Source organism: Nelusetta ayraudi, unplaced genomic scaffold (assembly GCF_046127955.1).
Source record: "Nelusetta ayraudi isolate G7.1 ecotype Tasmania unplaced genomic scaffold, CSIRO-AGI_Nayr_v1 ptg000004l, whole genome shotgun sequence".
In the NCBI taxonomy this organism is placed as follows: domain Eukaryota; kingdom Metazoa; phylum Chordata; class Actinopteri; order Tetraodontiformes; family Monacanthidae; genus Nelusetta; species Nelusetta ayraudi.
Window position 1 is genome coordinate 4,455,395 of NW_027466054.1, and position 20,333 is coordinate 4,475,727.

Below are 20,333 nucleotides of genomic sequence, written 5' to 3' on the forward strand. Positions count from 1 at the left end.
ACAGGTGTGTTTTTCATCCAGGGGTTCTGGTCATAGCAGCGCCTGCAGGCCGTCACGGGGGTGTGCAGGGGTCGCTCACAGAGAATGGTGCTGCATAAATGCAGCAGCTGGACAAGCGCTGGTCGAATGCTAAGCTAACAACAAAACATGACAAGTTCTCCCTTCATTCAGTCTGCTTCGTCGACCACTCCAGAGGTTGGGTTTTTTTTTTGTTGGTTTTTTTAATGGAAATGCAGAGCTGTGACAACGCGCTTCCACAGGATAAGGGATCCCCATAAAATGCCCCCGCCATCCATCCACACCCACCCACACCCAACCCCCCCCTGCCCACGGTGCTGCACTTTATGGACGGCTAAAGAGCAGAAACTGACGTTCCCTTTTGGTGGTGGTGGTTGTTGTTGCAGAGAGCAGCCACTAATTCCTCCTTCAAATGCGTCCGGAGATATCGGTTAATGGGAAATGCAGGAGGAGAAATAGAAGCGTGTGGAGTGGATTGACACAAATAAGACGAAGGAAACTCGGCCTCATTAAAGTAGGGCGAAATAAATACTGTGCATGGGCAGTCACAGCGCGGAGACGCACTGACGGAATAATGCAAGGAAAGAGAAAGTTGCTTGTGTGTAATCAATATGCAAACCTCGCAAGCTTGCCGAGTCGCTGCCGCTCAGAGGTTAATACACTGTTAAGTCTGTAAATATCAACACCCATACCTTTGGTGAAGGTATGGGAGGATGTTGCGGTGTTAAAAGCGATCTAATTACCACGTGTGTGAAACAAGACGGCGTCGCGGGCAGCACGGCTCTGACTCATCACTTATTGTCCGTCGGCAGTTTATTCCTTTTATACGATATGTCCACCAGACCCCGTGGCCCTGAGCTGGGGAATAAGCAGGTATGGAAGATGAATGAATGAATGAATGAATGAATGAATGAATGAATGAATGTCCACCGGACTGGAGGAACTAGAGGGCGACGCAGCCGGGCATGGTCGCAGGTTGGCACCGCTGAACGTCTGGGAGGGCAACACTGAAAACGCCTCCAGAGCACCAGAGACAAGACTGCTGTTAACACTGTGACACAAGGGATGTTGTGTGTTATTTCATTATATTGTTACAACTATATTTAACGCACGTTAGCGTTCGCTGCCTGCTCAGCGCAGCGCGAGTGCTCACCCGCCGTGCTCCCTTGACCACATGAAACTTGAGTTTTAAAATAGCGCGATATTTAAAACTTGTTTTGTACAGTAATAATAAATAGATTTGTCCTCTATTTACAGTTCGCCAGGCAGATGTTCTGAGCAAAAACGACAAGTTTTAAAAATTGAAAGTTAAACCAAACGAGCGCAGAAGGGTTTGGCGCCCAGGGACCCAGTCCCCGTAATCATCCATCAATTGGGCGGGAAAGAAAAGAAAAAAATAGACATGTCCACAGTACAGGTGGAGAGATTAAATAACATTGTCCTTGGACGAGTCTTTCCTGTGTTTCCTGTGAGCATCCCTGATGCTTAGAATTGGTAATAAACTGCTGTAGCCGTTAAAAAGTCTCCCGTTAGAGTTGCCTTGAAGCACGCATGCACCCACCCACACACATACGCGCACACACACACCCACACACGCGCACACACACGCGCACACACGTGCAAACACACACACACACACACACACACACACACACACACACACACACACACACACACACACACACACACACACACACACACACACCACGAGACGCACTGCGTGACCCGTCAGCCCCCCCCCACCCATACTCAGAGCGACGGCTGAGACTCCTCCCTCGGCCCTCCGTGTCGGAGGCGTCAAGCTATCTTCTTCTCGCTCTTCAAAGTGCCGTTGCCTCTGTGCTTGCCGTTGGCCACGCTCTCGCCCTTGCAGTGTCCGTTGGCCAGGGCGCCGTCCTCCACCCCGACCCCGCCCCTCCCCTTCAGGAGGCGTATGCAGCGCCGCACGGCCAGCACGGCCAGGGCGGCGCTGCCCCCCAGGGCCAGCAGCACGTCCAGGAGGAAGTACTGGACCAGCGACACCTCGTACACGGCCGAGCGCAGGTGGGCGGCGCCGCCGTGACGGAGCATGTAGTCGATCCAGTAGACGGCCCGTGAGACCGGGTGGTCCGGCTGGTCCTTGTGGATTGTAGAAAGGAGCTGCACTTGACGGCCGTACCTGCGGGAGGGGGGTGGGGGGTCAGACGGTGAATGGTCACTAGGTGGCACCGATGGACAATATTTTTGCGGACTACACAAAAAATATAAGCTGAATTTACAATTGGCACAGCTTTTTTTTTGTCAAGCATGTAGCTACTATGACATCACGTACACAGACAGTACACACCCATTCAAAGGTTTGGGCTCACTGACTAATTTCTGCATTGAACTCCATTGTAACCAGCAGCTCAATGAAGAAATACTGGAATGCTCTGAAAACATTCCCAGTGCAGGAAAATTGAATCAGGATGTGCTGAACAAATGATACCTTTAAGGCCTAATTGAAGTGAATCTCTAGTGTGCAATATGCGGCCATCATGACAGAAGGTCAATGCTTTAAAATGGCTAAAAAATGTAAACACTCAAAAAAAAAAAAAAGTTTTGTATTATAATCACACTTAGTTGTGTGTGCTAAATCATAAAAGTGTCAACAAAGCATCATGGTTTATATGTTAGGCTCTTTAAAACAGCCTACTTTTGGAGTGCAGTTCAAAGTGGAAATGAGTCAGTGACCCTAAACATTTGGATGGCAGTCTATACAAACAACACGATGAAGGTATAGCAGTAAATGTATGGCTATATAGAAGTGAAGGAGAAGACTGCGTTTGACCTTGGTTAATTAATTAGTTAAATTGTTTTTTCAGACTAATCACATTCTTCCAGGGGCTGAGGAGGCGATAGCTTTGAGCTGTGGGCAGGTTTAAGTGCCACAAAGCGCTGTGATGTTGGAGCGCAAGCCATCTGCCTTGAATCAGATCCAGTCGGAGGGAGAAGTAACTGAGCCAGTCGCGTCCGACAGTCATCCTGTCATTTTACACCTGAAACCCAACCGAGGTGACAAAACTCTGAGTCCTGCTACTATGGTTACCAGGCCATTTACCCTCGCTCACCTTACGGATGACCATCTAGAGGCTTTACAGCGCGTCGTTCAGACACACTCTGTGGAAACAACCACTTGCGTGTGATAGAAGAACAGGACTTGGTCTATTCCTCCACTATAACCCCAACACATTTACAGTGAGTTGGAACAAGGTCCGACCTGCCTCCTGTTGCTGGATTGCAAGACTAACGTAACACATTGGATTTGTCATCAAGACGCATTATGGGTCTTTAGAGCAAAACAACACAGCTAGCCAGCTGGCTAGCTGAGCGCTCCCTGACGAGTTGGGTTTAAACAATAATTAAAACAAAATTTAAAAATAACAATATTAGTGCTTTGTAGATGTAGCACATCTACAAAAACATCTGATAAACCTCCTTGCCTATGTTGTGATGCTAGCTGACAGTTCACGCAAGCCAAGCTAATGTTTTCGTGAAGGCAACGCTGTGAAAAAGCACATCTTTGCTTTTTTTCTCGTAAAATCTCGGCCCCCGAAATTGATGAGAATTACGTTTGCCTGTAAATTTTTCACTCTGATTACTTGTAAAAAATATTCTGTCTGCTCATCCGTCCAAACATAACGTGCCATTTTCACTTGAAGTAAACTGGTCACGTCTGCTGACGTGTAAATGCGGGGGAAAAAAGTGTTTCCATTACACTACTTTTGCGATGTACCTGTAGCGTAAATACCTTTTAGCGATATTTGAGAGGTTTTCCAAAGTTCGTTTCCATTACCAGTTTTTTATTGCGATAATCAGGTTTTGCGCAATTCTTGGGGTCATGGAAACGCAGCTAGCAGGCCGACTGTTTCATCGGCACAAAACAACCTTCACCGTAAACGTCCCGAGTCCTGCGAGGGGAACCGCGTGTGTGCGAGACCGTGTGCAGAAGTCCCACCTGCTGTCCGTGATGACGCTGGTCAGGGCCTGGTAGAGCTCGTCCTCGGTCATGTACTTCCAGTGCAGCATGATGCCCATGCCTTTGGCCTCCACGCGAGTCATGCTGTCGTAGTGGTCCCCGAAGAGGGGCACGCCCACCACCGGCACGCCGTGATACATGGCCTCGTAGATGCTGTTGAGGCCGCCGTGGCTCAGGAAGGCCTTAACGTTAGCGTGGCCTGCGGAGCAGCATGGATGAGGTGATGTTATTTTTTGTGATTGTTTTTTCTTTCTTTTTTTTTTGTTTTATGCTTTGGCAGCTGGTGTTCATTTCAGGGCGGTGGGGCTTTGGTTTTAGGCGCGGTGTGCAGTTTGCAAGGCTGCTGACCCAAGGCTGCTTGACTTGACCACTGCATATGCTTCCGACGTGTGTGTGCGCTTCATGTTTTATGGTGTTTTTGGTTTGTTTTCCATTTAATTTGGACAGCCACTTAAAGGTGCAGTGTGTAAAAATTTGCCTTGATTTATGATTTTTATATTGGTAAAAGCTTAACATACCGCCCATATACTGCCCATATACCGCCCATTTATACTGCAAACAAATAAAAGTTTGCAGTAAAATAAAAGTAATTTGGTTTTCCTACCGCTAGAACGATAGAATGATAGATGGAACGATGGAACGATAAATAGATAGATAGATGTGTGGATATAATATGTGCATAATGTGTGTAAATTCTACACACTGGACCTTTAGAAAACAAAATGAGGTCAGGAAAAAGAAGCAAAAAATGCACCACATACATCAATGTTTCAATAGAGCTCCACCGGAGAGACAAGAACAAAAGCGGGGTGGGAAATGAAACAATTTAGAACAAAAACATTTTTTTAACTTTAGCTTTAGATTTTCAGACCTGGATCGCAACAGCTCACCTCCCGGTGCACACTTTTAGAGGGCGTCAATTATTCAAACCGAGGGGTGATGTATGTGCATTATTGATGGTAAATATCTTTTCAAAGACGTTTTATGTAAACCAAGAGTGTTTTTTCATTTAATCCAATGATCCACATTTAATGGCAGCAAACCAGCAGCGGTGGAATTAAGCTCGATGATGTATTAATCATTTCATCGCCTCTCGCTGGCCTCTCGCAGTCATATCCTGTTTCAGTATTTGCAGTCCTGTCTTCCAGGGCACAATGGCAGATGCCAATATCCGCCACGCAGTTCCACATTCCTCTTTGCTGACAGGACCGGGGTTGCTCACACATTCACAATCTATTGTGGTTAATATGCAAGTATGGGAGGAGACCACCAACTCAAGTCTTTGTCCAGCGCAATGAGGGAAAAAGCGGTGGCAGACACACTGAGGATCGGCTATTTGTCATCGCTCCGCGGGCAGTAGGTTTTTAAATGCCCTTTATAATGTGCAAGACAAATTCATTGGAGAGGCCATTTACACTGCCGGCCAAAGGACAAGACCTGGGGGGTCCCACCATCGATCCTACTCTCTCAGTTCACTCACCTAACAAATCATTTTGAGGCATCCAATCAACAAGCTTGGTGTTGTTGCCAAGGTTAGAGGGCGGAACTCCAGAGAACCTGGGGAAGGAGAAAAAAAAAAGCAATCAATCAAGGAAATAAAGGGAGAGTAAGTCATGACAAGATGGTTTTTAGCATATTCAGAAGAGACTGCAGCAAGTAAAGTGACTTTAACCAATTGTCAGTGAATCGTCCAGAGGGTTGAAAGGGTTTACGACTCAGTCAGCAGCAGTTGTAAAAATGAAAAAATAAAGCCGATCTACTTTACGAGCAAATCTCCATTACTGCTATAAAATTTCCCCTGTTCCTCTTTCGAAGAACCCGCAAGACACAGAGCAACAATTCCATAGTAGCTTCATCTACTAGTGTGACCAAACACATGTTGACAGACGGTAAACAAAACAATTCCCTTTAAAGCCATAAAATGCTAAGATGGCATCAGGCCAGGGTCTATTCTTTTACTAAACTGTATCTCACAGTCTACTAGCCTCCAAGCTAGCTCCAAGCAAGCCAGCTAGCTAGCTTTGGAAACATAAGCAGCAAATTAGAAACAGCGTTTTTTTCATATTTTACCTACTGTTTTCTTTTGTTTTTTACATAAAAAACACATCAAAGACAAAAAAAAAGACACATTTGAAAATGCCCACCAAGGGGTATTTGTGTGCTATTTATGTTTTCATCATGAGTCCCTTCACACAAAGTGGAGATGTTACAATGGCAGACCAACTTGACCCCCATTTCCCACTGGCCGCACTGTCTTTGTTTGACAAGGGACAACAAACATTACCAAGCCAACGAGACAAAGGGCAATGTATCACCGAGCAGCTCTTGCCGTTTTCAATGTCTGTCAGCAGGTTGGACGAACGTAAATGAGCCATACGCCGCTCATAAATTCCTCAAGCTTGTGTTTTACTCGTGCCGTCAAGTCAGGTGCTCCCCAGCGAATACTTGGCATTTTCATGTCTTTCACTCACAGCCTCACGGTGCCTAAAGGCCCGAGGTGCATTAATATTTATAAGAATAAATTGAATCATTAACATTGAATTAACAAGGACGGGGGCCCCGAAGGGACAATTGCGATGAGACACGTCGTGTTTACAGTCAGAACTGTGCGGAGCGTCTTCCGGCCATCTTTCCCTGTTCCTCAGCAGACTCGCGTCTCCGCTTCGCTTCCCAACAAAGCACCGATTCACTGTCTTGCCAATCAAAGCCCACATTCATGCTGCAAATTGTCAATGACACGATTCATTTGGCCCGGGCCCGTCGCTCTCATCAGCTCTCTTCCTTCAACATCCTCCCGAGTTTGGAAAGGTCGCCGCCGACTTTTTAAATATATCATATATAAATATTTGTTGATAAAATGTTGGGCATTTATTTTGCAAGACACACAATTCAATTCAATCATTTCAATCATTTATTTACTAGAATTATAGAAAGCGGGCTCAAATTTTTATAATTTGTAGAAGCGCTGGAATAGATTTCGTCCTGAGACTTCATCAGTTGAGAACTGCCACTATAGAGCTCAAGTCATTTGTAAATGGTCAGTTTTACTTTCAGACACGACACTCGTGGGATTTTCCCATGCTTCAGACTCTCTCGTATAAAGGTTGCCAGTTTGTGAATCCTACTCAGGGCCGACTCGCTGTTTGTGTCCTCCCGTGGGTTTACGATCCCTTATTAGCAACAAACCATCAACCACTGCTTTATTATTCAGTTTGACACACAATGTGACTAGCTCGGAGAGATAAGATACAGCCAACACCCATTTAAAAGCCCAGTTTCCACAACACCATGTGTGGGTTAGGGTGACGGTGCGTTCAAGTGTTTGGATGTTGCTTTAATTGTTTGTGAATGGGGAGTGGTGGTGGTTAAACTCAACGTACCACCAGCACAGATGTTGAGCAGATTGCGAGTCAAAAGACCTGAACCGAACGTCTCTCTACGACAGCTAGGAGGGAAAGGTGAAATTGATTTCTGCCACGACTCCACTGGACCATGATAACAACGAAGAACAGCATTTCAAACCAAGGAGACGTCTTTAAAGTGGCTCTCGGCTTTATATTGAGGACACACACAGCTGGGCAATTAGTCGGTTAAACTCAAACAAGTTTAGTGTGGTGTTGTGGCTTCCATTGCTGATTTTTTTCCCTTTTACCCAGAATGACAACTTAATGGATTGGGAAATGTCACGAGTGCCCACGCCTGCAAAGCAAGCTGGGGAAAATTCAATTTGCGTTGAAAATAAGAAAAACCTAAAAAGTTTAAATTTTCTTTTTTCTTTTTTTTTTTTTTCGTTAGACGTTGTCCCCATAAAAACATTGTATCCAACAGAGACAGGTTTGGGCTGATTTATTTTAACAGATTTAACGTAGATTGCCATGTGTTGCAGTTTGGTTCTTGCATTTGAAGCCAAGCGAGACCCATTGTACATCTTTAGACAGGCAAAAGTTCACTTCTCTGACCCACATCAGCATTTGACTGATATTGCACTTGGACTGATGCAAACAGGGCTGATGCAAATGCACCTTAATGCTTTTTTTTAAATGCATTTATTTAGAGGTATTTACATTGATTTTCCTTAAGCTATTTTAAACTGAAGTCATTTCATTTTATTCTTAAAATATTTGACAATGTGTGTACTGTTGCCTCACACAGCAAGAAGGTTGTGGGTTCTCAGTGGGGGTGACCATGAGTGCACGAGAGGCACTAATTAAAACTAAAGGTATGACCGATGACACTTTCAGCACTATATACAAAAAAAAAAAAGTATATAATTTACCCAAATGTTTTGGTCAATAGTTCCTCTTTCAAAGGACTCTCTGCTCGTAACACAGTGTCAAGGTCTCTCTGACAGATTGAAAGTTTTTACAGGTGTAGAACGGTGTAAACTAAAGTGTCACACATGTTGCAGTTGGTCAGGGTGAGGGTGTATAACAATAAAGCAGGGCAGGGGGGGACAAAGAGCAAAGTGTCCAACACAAGGCTGAAGGGAGGTTAAGGGGGGGTTGGTGGGGGTTAGAAACTACTCAACAGTGAAGGTGCCTTTACCAACAAAGGTCTACAGAAGAGCATTATTCAGATCAATGTCCCCACTCGCACCGTGAAAGTATAAACAGCAAAGCCTCAAATAAACTGGAGCGCGTATGAAACAAGCGAGAAACTGATGTTTTCCTGTAAAAGATTAAATAAAAGCCGACAATCTATACTAATTTACGATTTTGAAAATGCAACATGCAGTTAAAAACAAAAACATAAAGCTTCCCAAGCTTTCCAGCAAGTTACAATCATCGAGCTATCATTTTTAAATACATACATTTACAAAACATTTATCAAACTTTTTGCTAGTTTCTATCATAATCTCCTCTTTATTCTTTGATCAATAATCAAGTTTATATTTAGTTGTTTTTTTTTTTTATATCAAGGTGAAAATAGCAACCAACTATCTCTCTGTGCTGACGTGTGATTAGTGACCTGTGTGACCTGCGGACTAACCTGGACTGATGTCACTTCTATGTCAGTTCAGTCCATCAGTGTGTCTTTGATCATTTAACATGGAAAAATCTTACAGTTGCTCATGTTTGTGTGGTTTCAAGAAACGTTTTTGGCTGCGATTTGAAAAAAAATAAATAAAAAGTGACGTTTCGAAAGGCGTCATCACCCGTTTCCAGCAGCACACTTTACTGCCTCAACAACATGAGTAGTGAATAAGTCACAGAGTTCATGAATGCACAGAGCTTAGGACACTCTTTTTTTTCCCTTGTGCACACATCACAGTCAGTCAACACTGGAAAGTCAATGCTGATCACATTTAGATTAAATTCATTAACTTTGATGAGGAGTGAGAACAAACACTTGAGATAAGTGTGCGACATCTTGTTAAAACCAACAACCTCAAAAGTGATGGGCACATCTGCAGGTGCACAGATGCTTGCAAATGATTTACGTTGATCCAATGCACCATTAGTACCTTTTAGTTTTCCTGATTGGTAATTAATCCTTCTTTTTTTTTTTTTTTTTTTCCCTGTGTCATTTTTAAAGAGAGGCCAACAAACATTTTGGAGATGATAAGAGTGAAAAACAGTGCAGGCTGTGGAATTACTGAAGGGGGGAAAGGCTTTGTTGCTGAGTCCAGGCAGCTTTGCTGTCAGACTGAACATATTGCACTAGCTGAGACATGGAGGTGATGAAATTTGATGTCATTTTTGGGTTTTCATCCTGCTGTGCATCAAGAAGCCAATTTCAAACAATCTTAACTTAATCCTCGTTTTCTGATGGATCTCCTCACACGCAGATCCACTGCATGTTCGTATGAATGTTCATCACATCAGTTACTGTTTGGTGAGTCCTTATTCACACACGGCTGTGTCCAGTGGAGCTGAGGGCGGTGGGCACTTTACCTCCAGACGACGCGCTGAGGCAGCCTGGCCAGGGCGCCGGCCAGTTTGTGAGCGATGTCCTGGGAAAGATACTTGACTCCAGCTCCAAATGCCACGACCACAAAGCCGTGGCCCGCTGTGTCATTCACCCAAGCCTCGAACTCCTGTGGCAACACGGCAGGGACAGACGGTCAAGAAACGACTTCTGTTTTATGAAGTTCCTTTTTCTGCGAGACCAAACAAATTGCACGTTTGCTCGAAATGAACACAGCGAGTTTGCAACGTTTCACAAACTAAACAACATAGAACAGAATAAAACAGAGCAGAATAAACATGTTCACTGTTCACACACACACACACACACACACACACACACACACACACACACACACACACACACACACACACACACACACACACACACACACACACACACACACACACACAGTCTGAAAATATGCCCGAACTGGATGTTGTTGGGTGAATTGAAGGAGCGGGCTGAGATTACAACCTGACACAATGTTGGTCAATGCTTGAAAAAACAGGACCGTAGTTCAATAACTCTGTTTTGCAATCGCACCTGCAATGTGTGTCAAACTTCAGGCCATCCAATAACTGAATGAGGTTCATCGTGTCCTCATAAAATATAAAGTATGAGACTATTTTGAGATAGATGTTAAGCCGTACCTTGACCTGCCTGATACTAACTGATACACACACAGCACCACCCAGGTAACCTTCTATGAAAGACGTAGGTTCAATCGTTTCACTGAAGGCACACGGGGGTTTTCTTCACGTGACGTTTCGATGCATCCGACGCAACTTCTTTTGGCCTCGTTTTGCTACATGGCAGTCATTTTTTGAGGAGTGTCAGTCAAGTTAAAAAAAATCCATGAAAGCAACACAGTGAACACTATACTTAGCTGCCACACTGGAGCTGCTTTAGGTTGATAAATTAATGAATTAAATTGTACGCAGCCAGCCCAGCAGCTGTTCTCAGACCTCTTCTAGGAACTTGTTCTGATTGTCACTCAATAATAACACGATTCAGTTGTTTAAGTTAAGGCTCACTTAAAATCCTGATGTTTTTTCTATAACTTCTCCATGTTGATTTGATTTAGATTGTCATTTTCCCTGCCTGAAACAACTGCAACGGCAAATCCAATGCGCAACCCAATAGCATGACGTCCGGTTCACAGTGGCTGCGAAGTGCTGCAAAGTCAGATGAGCTGGAGGAGGTAACTAGGACCAGGGAAGTCTGGACATCTCTTCTGAGACTGTCGTCCCCGCGACCCGACTCCAGATAATGCGGCAGAAGGATGGATGGGTGGATGGATGGATGGATGGATGGAAGGATGGATGGGTGGATGGATGGATGGATGGATGGAAGGATGGATGGGTGGATGGATGGGTGGTTTGTACTAGCAGCAGTATAACAAAAACCTATAATTGCACTCCTCATAAAAGTCATGACAAAGGTCCTTCATTTGTTTTATTACGCCAATTAAAGGCTCTGCGATCCAAAGTACACCGAGTGTGACTTTACGTTGGCGACAGTGAAGCATCTATTAAAACGGTGCATTAATTCTGAACGTATGCAAATCCCCATCCGATGCGGGAGGGACCAGGGAGGAGCTTTGTTGGAGTGACAGTCGAGGGCAAGTATTTGGAGGGTGGTGGTGGTGGTGGGGGTGTTGCTAATGGTCCAGCTGCAGCAGCTCAGACTGGCCCTGGCACAGAACAAGCCTCTGGGACACACTGAGCTCTACTGTCCCGACAACGTTGCCTCAGTGACCCCGTGAAGAGAGTCTCAGTGTCCGACGCAGCGCCCGCGTCCCCAAACAATGGCCTTGTCCTCCCTCCAATGGCATTCCAGCTACCTCCGCACACCACAGCACAATGCTCCCCATTGGCTGGGAGGGCATGCGCAAAAAAATCCCCCACAGTGGATGCCGACGGCCTGCGTCCTCGGCCTCCCAGCGCCGGATCGAACCCCCGTTACCGCCTGGCCATCTTCGACTTGACCCCCCCAGCCCACCACACCTCCTCAGGAAAGAACAAATATATCTTGTCCATTCAGCGTGAACCTGTAAACCAGCAAACTTCTGACAATAATGCATACAAAAGCTTAGGAGTGACAAAAGGGTGATAGCAGTGGTGCGTGCGGTCACAAACCGAGAACCAGTCCGACTGTCCGAGACAAGATGTGCAACAAGATTTGATTATGCCAGCGGTTACGCAAACGTATACATAGCCACATGAATATACAGCATTCCAGGTTTTGGTGTTTGATTACTTGCAACAAATGGAATGGAACTCATTTGATTCTATCCTATTTTCATAAGGCACGTTACACAATCCTTCCCTTTAAAATGGTTGAATAGGTCACATTCCTGCAGATTTTCAGGACATCACGACAACCACCTGAGGTTACAGGGGATGGTCCCAAATATAGAAAATATCCAGTCGCTCCAGTAGTGTGGAGGAAAAATGGCGTGTTGATGTCAGGGGTCAGAGGTCAGAGGTCAGAATGAGCAGACTGGTTGGAGAATACATAACGAACAACAGGAACTCAATTAATCACTGGTTACATCAGAGTTCTGCACAATACCATCTCTGAACGCACAACACTCACTTTGTGCAACATGTACGGCCTTTTGGGAAACCCAGTGAGGAGAATAAAATGAAAGGGAGGAATATATTCATACACATTGAGTGGTTACTTTGGTAGAAGTAGGGAAACGGGCTGAGTAGCGGCACAGGAGGCACTATTATATGTTCATATTAGAGATGCACCGATAACGATACCAGCATCGGGTATCGGTGCCGATACCGGGGTTGATTCCTTGACTGACAATTTTTGTTAAATTTGTTTTTGTACTGCAGTGTAAATTGTGACAGTCACCCACGTTCTAGAAAAACATGCTGAAGAATGTTCTTCAAATAACAGATCATCTATGGAAATCTAAGTAATTCTATGATATGTAACGGCTTCATGAAGTCCTCAGCATCGGTATCGCTGAGTACCAAAACACAAGTCCTGTAGAAAAGTGGTTCCGGTGCATCCCTAGTTCATAGGACTGACCTGTGGCAGTGGGTTGGCCGGCTTGGTCAGGACGCCTCCGATGTAGACCACGTGCGGCAGGGTGGGCCGAGGGAACTCCAGCGCCACGTCGGTGCAAATCATCCACATCTGGCTGCCTTGGATCAGCTGAGCCATGCTGACTCGAGGCTTCACGCCGTGCTTCTGCATAATCCGGTCGTACTTTGGCAGCGCGATGAAGGAGACCCCGAAGCGCTGCGCCACGTACACCACCGTGTTGGCGATCCTCTGGCCCAGAGACATGCGATCCGTCAGCAGCGAGTTGAACTCGGGCACGTACGACAGCGGGGCAGGGGCGCCGGCCTCGGCGGGGAACCACAGGCCCGTGCTGACCGTGGCGTACTTCACCCCCATGATGTGAGCGATCAAAAAGCCGCACATTTCATTGGCGTCCACGAGCATCAGGTCGAACTTCTCCGCCTTGAGCCGGGCCATGACCTCCGCGTTGCCGACGACGCGGTCGCAGTTCTGCGCGTAGTGGTCGAGGATGTCAAACAGCTCCAGGAAGGTCAGGCGGCCCGAGAAGATTTTGCCCACCCTGGACTGGAGGAAGCTGTCGGCCCCGGTGCTGTTGAAGAGGCCCGGGTAACGCTGCAGGTGGTAGTGGGGGGCGGGCGGCACCTCGCGGCCATTTGAAACGAGGAAATGGACCTCGTGGCCCTCTTTGTGCAGGGCGGCGGCGAGAGTCTTGAAGATGTACAGGTGCGACTCAAACATGATGGGTGGGATCACCATTAGTTTGGCAGCAAGGGACGGGGTGGGAGTCCAGGTGAGGAGGCCGAGAAAGAGGAGCAGAGACGAATGTAGCAGCATGGCTGGAAGAAACAGAGAACGTAGACGTTAACAGCGGGCAGAGTAAACAAAAGTGTCAAGTCAAACAGAAGTAAAATCCTGTCAGGGCAGCAATATGCCCAAAAAAGAATCTTGGGTAAACTGCTGTCGAGTAAGTAACTAAAGTTCAAACTTAGACTGCCGATGTCCTTCGCTTACTCTTTTTATTTGTTCCTTATTGCAGTGCTTTATGAGACGGTAAAGCCTCTCTTTATCTGTGACATAAACCCGGATAAACATTTACATGACAAACGCCATCTCTAGTCCCTTTGGTAGGCTGATGTCAAGTACATAAAATAAACAACAACAACAACAACAACAGAGACAACAAGCAGGGAGAGCAAAATCAATCCAGCGACAAACAAAGTTGCAGAATCTAAGGGACCTCAGGATGTCAAATGTAAAGTTTAAAAGTGCATCGGTGGCAAAGGTACTTCAATACAAGTGTCACATGAGTAAATACTTGCACTGTTGCACACGATTTGCATTCAGCTGTCTAACAATATCCTTTCAGTGGATTTACGTTTGTATTTGATCAAGATATTTCTTCCCCCTGCCACCCGGTCAGCCGTCCTCACGCTGTGCACAGCCGTCACCGACACGGCGTGGGTAGCACCACCGTCATTCTAAACCCCTATTCACAAACTCAAACACAAAGGCTCCCATTATGACACCCTGCCACGGCCACTGTGTAAGAAGCCCACAGTCATTCCCTTCCTTTCACTAGGGAAAAAAAAATAATAAAAAATTATCAACACTGCAAACCACTCAATGCACACATTTTCTAACCCTCCAAGAGGTGATGGCGCCAGTGCACCTGACGGAATGCAGGGAACCTGCTCGGAAAGAAAAAACAAAGAACAAAGCAAAAGCACGAATGTGACTTTGGATTACGAGCTAAGTAAACAACACAGCAGTTGACATAGGTTTTCTGTCTTTTAGTTTTTTTCTGGAGTATCAGCCTTCCGTTTCACACTGTGTGCATTTGAGGAAAGAATTTGACTAGCTAAATAAACTTCAGCAGCGGCACCATCGAAGATTATCACATGAAATCTTAAGGCCTTCACAGACCATGTGTGTCATGAGTGAACAATTCCAATCTGCAGATGCTTGCGGATAATCAATTCCGCATTCAAGCGATTAAGACGGGCTGCAATGCGATTTTGTGTAATATTGCAGTAAACGTTTTGCTGGAGGAAACTTTCCACAACAACGCAAAAATGACGAGTCACTAATGTGTGCGCTTCCCTTTTTTCAAGTTGGCTTTCTCCTGGTCAAAAGAGGCGAAACTCACAGCAGGAGTTTCACCTCCTCATTCAAGAACTTTTACACTTTTTTACACATTGCTGACCTGGTGACATAATGTCCCAGCTCTGTCGATGCTGACAGGCTAATGTCTTCTCAAACTTGAAGTGAGGGAATAAAAATTGCATCTCTTTCTAGCAACAGAAAACTTGAGCTGCGTTCAATTACTAATTAAATAAGATATAGAAACTAATAATATTAATTGAGTAAGTTGGAAGAAAATAGAAAAGGTCTAATTTATTCAAACAAGTAATAGCGGAAATAGTCACTTGATGTGAAATATTAATTGTTACCGATGTGACTTTATAAGGGGGTCCGTAGATGTTTTGTGGAACTACTTGGAACTAGCCACTTGTCATTTTACAGCTGCTCCGTTAATATATATGTTAATATGTGCTATTTATTGTGGAAAAGGAAAGGTTATCTTTAATTACTTACTACTTATTACTTAGTTACTACTTACATACATACTACTGTTACTATAATTATTACTACTACTGCTACGAAGTTTGACTTACTTTTAAGTTTATTAATTATATTAACTTTACAACTTAATTTACACCCCAATCAAAAGAAGTTTTTAACGGATAAAAGTCAGCTGCAACACTACAACGAGCTAGAATTTAAAGCTGCTTGGCACAAGTTGTAGAGAAAAAAGTTCAATATTTGCCTTTTAGATTTTACCCAACTTAAGTCGTTGAAGATTAAGGTGCGTGTATGCTTGCATAATAATATTTTAGTGTGTTGTGACGTTTGAATTTGCATCTTGACTTGAGTGAGTCTTAGCGGAATCCGAGGGTTATTTTCTTGTTTGAGAGTCACTCTGTGTGTAAAGTGGATTAATACCTTTGTATAAAGGAAGCGCTTATCTGCCAGAAAATGTCCATGTGTTGGAATATGAAACGAGATGAAACCTGCTGATGTGGTTGGCGATAAACCGCGTCACACAGTGATCCAATTAGTAGCAAAAGGCTTCTCAATGCCGACCGTGTTCCATCTGAACCTCTATCAAGAGGCAAAGTCCATCACTGGCCGTGTAGAAGTAATACACAGTAATATAAAGGTTAGCTCCACGAACAGCTGGCGTGCAAAAGGAAGAAGACTCATGGTGGCCACCAATGTGATAGGCATTGCCATGGGGATATTGTTACAAACACGTCTTAGCTGAGACTGTTGGGGGTTACTATAGAAACCAGCCACCGTCTGCTGGGGATTGAGATCCATTCTGACTTCTATTACGAGCAATGGAGTCTGGTTACCCCGCGGCCAGGGCTGGCAGAAGAAGCTATCTGCAGGAGCACAATAAAAGGATGTACATTGACAAGACAACCTACTTGGAGACAAAGTGAGGATGGAAACTGCCACATTTTATCTAAATCATTATCTAAATTATACATGGGGCTTAAACTTTATCCACAATACAATGAATTAGCATGACTGGAATGCTTAGTCAGCAAATGAAAAAGCATTGCTATGGCTGGGTACGGAACTTTAATACAGTTGTAGCACCAACCGAAATTTTCATTATTCTCCTGTCAAATATCGATATATTATAAAATATTGTCTACATATAGAGATACTTCAGATATCCGTCACTTGCAATATTTTAACAGAATTCACAAAACACCGAGCCGAGGGGGATTTAGAAATCTGACTTATCTCTAATGAACTTCTTACAATCCCATTTGATTCTTTTTTGTTTGTTTTTTAAATTTTGGCTAAGAGAAAGCAGCAAGTTTGCAATATACTTCTGCAGACAACAAGAGATTTAACAATGTGACCCACGGTTTGTGCTCACTCATTGATTTGCACCTTTGGAACCCGCGTCCTCCTCCTCCTCGTCCTCCTCCACCCTCCAGTACCCTTAGTGCTCACGTCACAACAGTTTTTTTGTTGCTGCTACGACAAGGCAGTGCACAGACATGCATGCAGGAGGCACAGGCACTCGCCTTGTCACACAAAGCTGAAGGAAGAACCTGCATCTGAACAGCGGAGCCTACCGGGCCCGCGGTGCTGTCACGTGACACTGGGGTGAGGAAGACAGGTCATCTGTGGACTGAGTGCGCATGCATAAACCCACCCACAATGTGTCTCCTCCGCGGAGATATAGCAAGGTCAACGTGAGGGTTAAAAGCAAACTGAACTACTGTGATTCTACAGTTCTTTTTACTACAACCTGTGACGAAACACTACAGTGGACAACTAGTCACCACATGACTTCCATGCAGATGTGCCAATCTAACCTTGTGGGAAAAAAATACACATGGTCAGATTTTGAGCCCTGAGCTACATTTTAAGTTTGCATATTTGACTAAATCAGCAATATCCATTAAATATGGTGAAAGGAATGTTTATGAGCCAAAACATTTGGATGGCAAGTGAAAATGTATGTTGACGGTGTAAAATAGAATTAAAGCTTGCAGATTTGCTTTCTTTTATTGGCCCACTTATCTGCAAGTCCAAAAGTTAATTAAGTCTAATTAGTCAAAAGAAATGCATTAATTCAGGTATGTTTAATGGACAAAATGCTGCAAACAGCTTTAAAGTTTAACCGTCTCCGTCACCGTCTCCAAATACCACCCACTTTAGCTAAACTTTGCAGCAGAATTTAGCTAAACTTTTGCTAAATTGTTGCTCAATGAATCTTCACTAACTGTGCATCCTGAAATTAGTAAAGTAATAACTCTTCATGGCTAGCATATCCAAAAGTGCTATTTCCCTGCTGTAGCATGTGATGCACAACCTTCACAGTGGGGACCCCTTTAGCACCCTGCTGAGAGGTGGCTCTTAAGAGGTCCTATTAAGTTAAAGATGCAGTCTGTGCCATTTCTCTTTGCAACATTCTTTCAAATTTCACCAAACAATAATTACTTGAACTGTTTTGCAAGGATCTAGTTAAAAGAAAATATGATTGACAACTTAGATGACCAAAGCACGTAGTCTAGAACATCTAACCACTCGCTGCAAAGGTGCTTTGAGGTAATGACATTCAACTTGCCAGGAGCTAGTGGGTGAAAAAAAGTCAATTCCATTGAAACAGAGTTTATAGCCTTTTTCGTTTCAAATTACTAAATACTAAACGCTCTGGGTAGTGAAAGGTACAAAAACAAAATCTTGTTCTAGAATCTAGAAGAAGCCTTAAACTCAGTGTTAGTGGGAGTATCTAAATCCTGTGCATGAGAGAAAAGGTTCATCAGCAAAGTCTACAAAAAAGACAACTCAGATGATCCTCAAATCCAAGACAACTAAAGAAACAAATCTTTGCAAATAAATGATTAAAATAAATAAAATCCAGTCAGGAATTTTAGTTTACACATCATTATTGGCTATGCAGTTCATATTTACCATGCCAAAGCACATGAGAAGATGCTTATGATGGCAAAATAATGTCACCGCCCGTATCCCGTTAAGCCTGATCAGCGTTGTAAAAGGGTTGGAAATAGAGAAATGCCTACCTATGGATAAATTACTGTCCAACCTTTTCTTCAAAATGAAGCATTCAGAGGCAGCACGCGCAGTCACCCTGGAGCTGTGACAAATGTGCAGTGTCCTACTCGCGTCTACAACTTTTTTGTTTCCTTCCTTTCGCCCCTGCCTCTTCTTCTTATATGCTAGTGCTGACGCCTATGCTGGAAACCTTGCTAACCCTTATCAGACTCATCTGCCACAGAGAGAATCATCAACAGGAACAGGTCAGACCAGCCGAGCTCCAAATAGAGAAGCGGGATAAACAGTTAGAAACCATTCACACCAACAAGCTGTTGCAAATGAGCTTGCACCGCTCAGGACAAACATATGTTTTGGTGAGTAAACATAAGCAAATGTGTGAATATTTTCCCAAAAACTTAGCATTTGTATCTTTTGCTAGCCCAATGTTTTTCTTTTAGCCCAAGATTAGCATGGGCAAACTAAATCCTGTGTACACAATCTCTTGTACAGAAGCTCTGGGGGGGACGAAAGCGCACATCATATCATCTTAATCCTGTATGACAGTTTGTAAATTTAACTAATCACATTTAGAAATAATGGAGGGGAAAGGCGATTCAAAAACCAAACAAACCAAGAAAAAAAAAACCCGCCCTGTAAGTATTTGTTGGCGATATTAGGCTCAGGTAAAACGAGTGTCCCCGCAGTCACCTGCAGCTACATACTTGGGATGGTATTCCGTTGAGGTGCGTGAAAATGGCTCGGCTAACGTAGCCGCCTGCTGGATTCAGTTCTCATCGCCCTATAGTCGTCGAAAAGACATGTGTTTTGTTTTTTAAGTGATCAAACGCCGTTATCGTATTCGTTGAGACATTTAGGGTCGCTTAGCCAAATCGAAGAGGAACATGTAGACTACAAAATAAAGCGACAATAAAACCATAAAATTACGACCACGACAATAACAACAATACTGAATAACACTAATAAGAGTCTCTGAGAAACGTGGAGAAACATCGTTTGGTAGACTGTTAATTATTGCGTGGCTCTTGATCCGCTACTTCTGCTTGTCCGGACAAGTTTTGTTCCCACTTGAATTGCGGATAATTTGCCGGAGACGTGAAGTCGCGGGGGGGGGCAAACCTAACGAACACCTGTCCCCGAAGTACTCCTTTCTTTTTTTTTTCTTATCGCACCGGAGCTCCTGGTTTAAATAAATCACGAAATTATCTGGTGGTGGGGTGTATAGCAAAAACAACTGGAGGAAAACTGACACAAAGCAAACTTTCTATCCCATCAGCGACAAGCGCGGGCAGAGTTTGAAGGCGAGGCGGGACTGCGCGCAACCTGAGCCGGGCTGGCTGGACCTGTTCCGAGCAGTCGCCTCGACCGCGGTGTGCCTTTACCTTGTGCGGGAGATATTCCTCTGGAGAGCTGCGGCGGGGCGACACTGCACCGTGGAAGAAGTCGTGGAAGTTTAATGAGGGCCCTGGAGCGACGGAATAGTAGATGAAATGCAGGGCGGACTTGGCGCAACAAGAAAAAAAAAAACACAGAGAGAGAGAGAGGGGGGGGGGGGAGAAGAGAACCCCCCCTAAAGTGTCGAGGACGGACACCGAGAACACACGAAACCTTGCGAAAATCTGCCAGGGGCGGTGCGACGCGGGGACGGGGGGGGGGGGGGAGGGGGGGGGGGTCGATGGGTACAGAGTGGTTGATTGGCTAAAGTGCGCGCGCGCGTGTGCGAGGGGGTAAATAGGTTGAGAGCGCACAGGTGCTTCGC

At 44.7% G+C, this 20,333-nt stretch overlaps 1 protein-coding gene across 3 annotated transcripts; it reads right to left on the reverse strand.

Moving 5' to 3' along the window:
* Positions 1–383: 383 nt before the first annotated feature.
* ugt8 (UDP glycosyltransferase 8) lies at positions 384–20,104 on the reverse strand. 3 transcript variants are annotated; one of them, XM_076045055.1, is made up of 6 exons: positions 19,957–20,104; positions 12,974–13,806; positions 9,910–10,052; positions 5,496–5,572; positions 3,995–4,214; positions 384–2,176 (listed from the first exon to the last, which is right to left on the reverse strand). In XM_076045055.1, the coding sequence occupies exons 2-6, from the start codon at positions 13,802–13,804 to the stop codon at positions 1,816–1,818; spliced, it is 1,632 nt and encodes a 543-aa protein (XP_075901170.1). In that variant the 5' UTR covers positions 13,805–13,806; positions 19,957–20,104; the 3' UTR covers positions 384–1,815. The 3 variants fall into 3 exon arrangements, with proteins under 3 accessions (XP_075901170.1, XP_075901179.1, XP_075901162.1); XM_076045064.1 differs by having other exon boundaries at positions 19,898–20,063; XM_076045047.1 differs by lacking the exon at positions 19,957–20,104 and adding an exon at positions 18,583–18,737.
* Between the last annotated feature and the right edge of the window lie 229 nt (positions 20,105–20,333).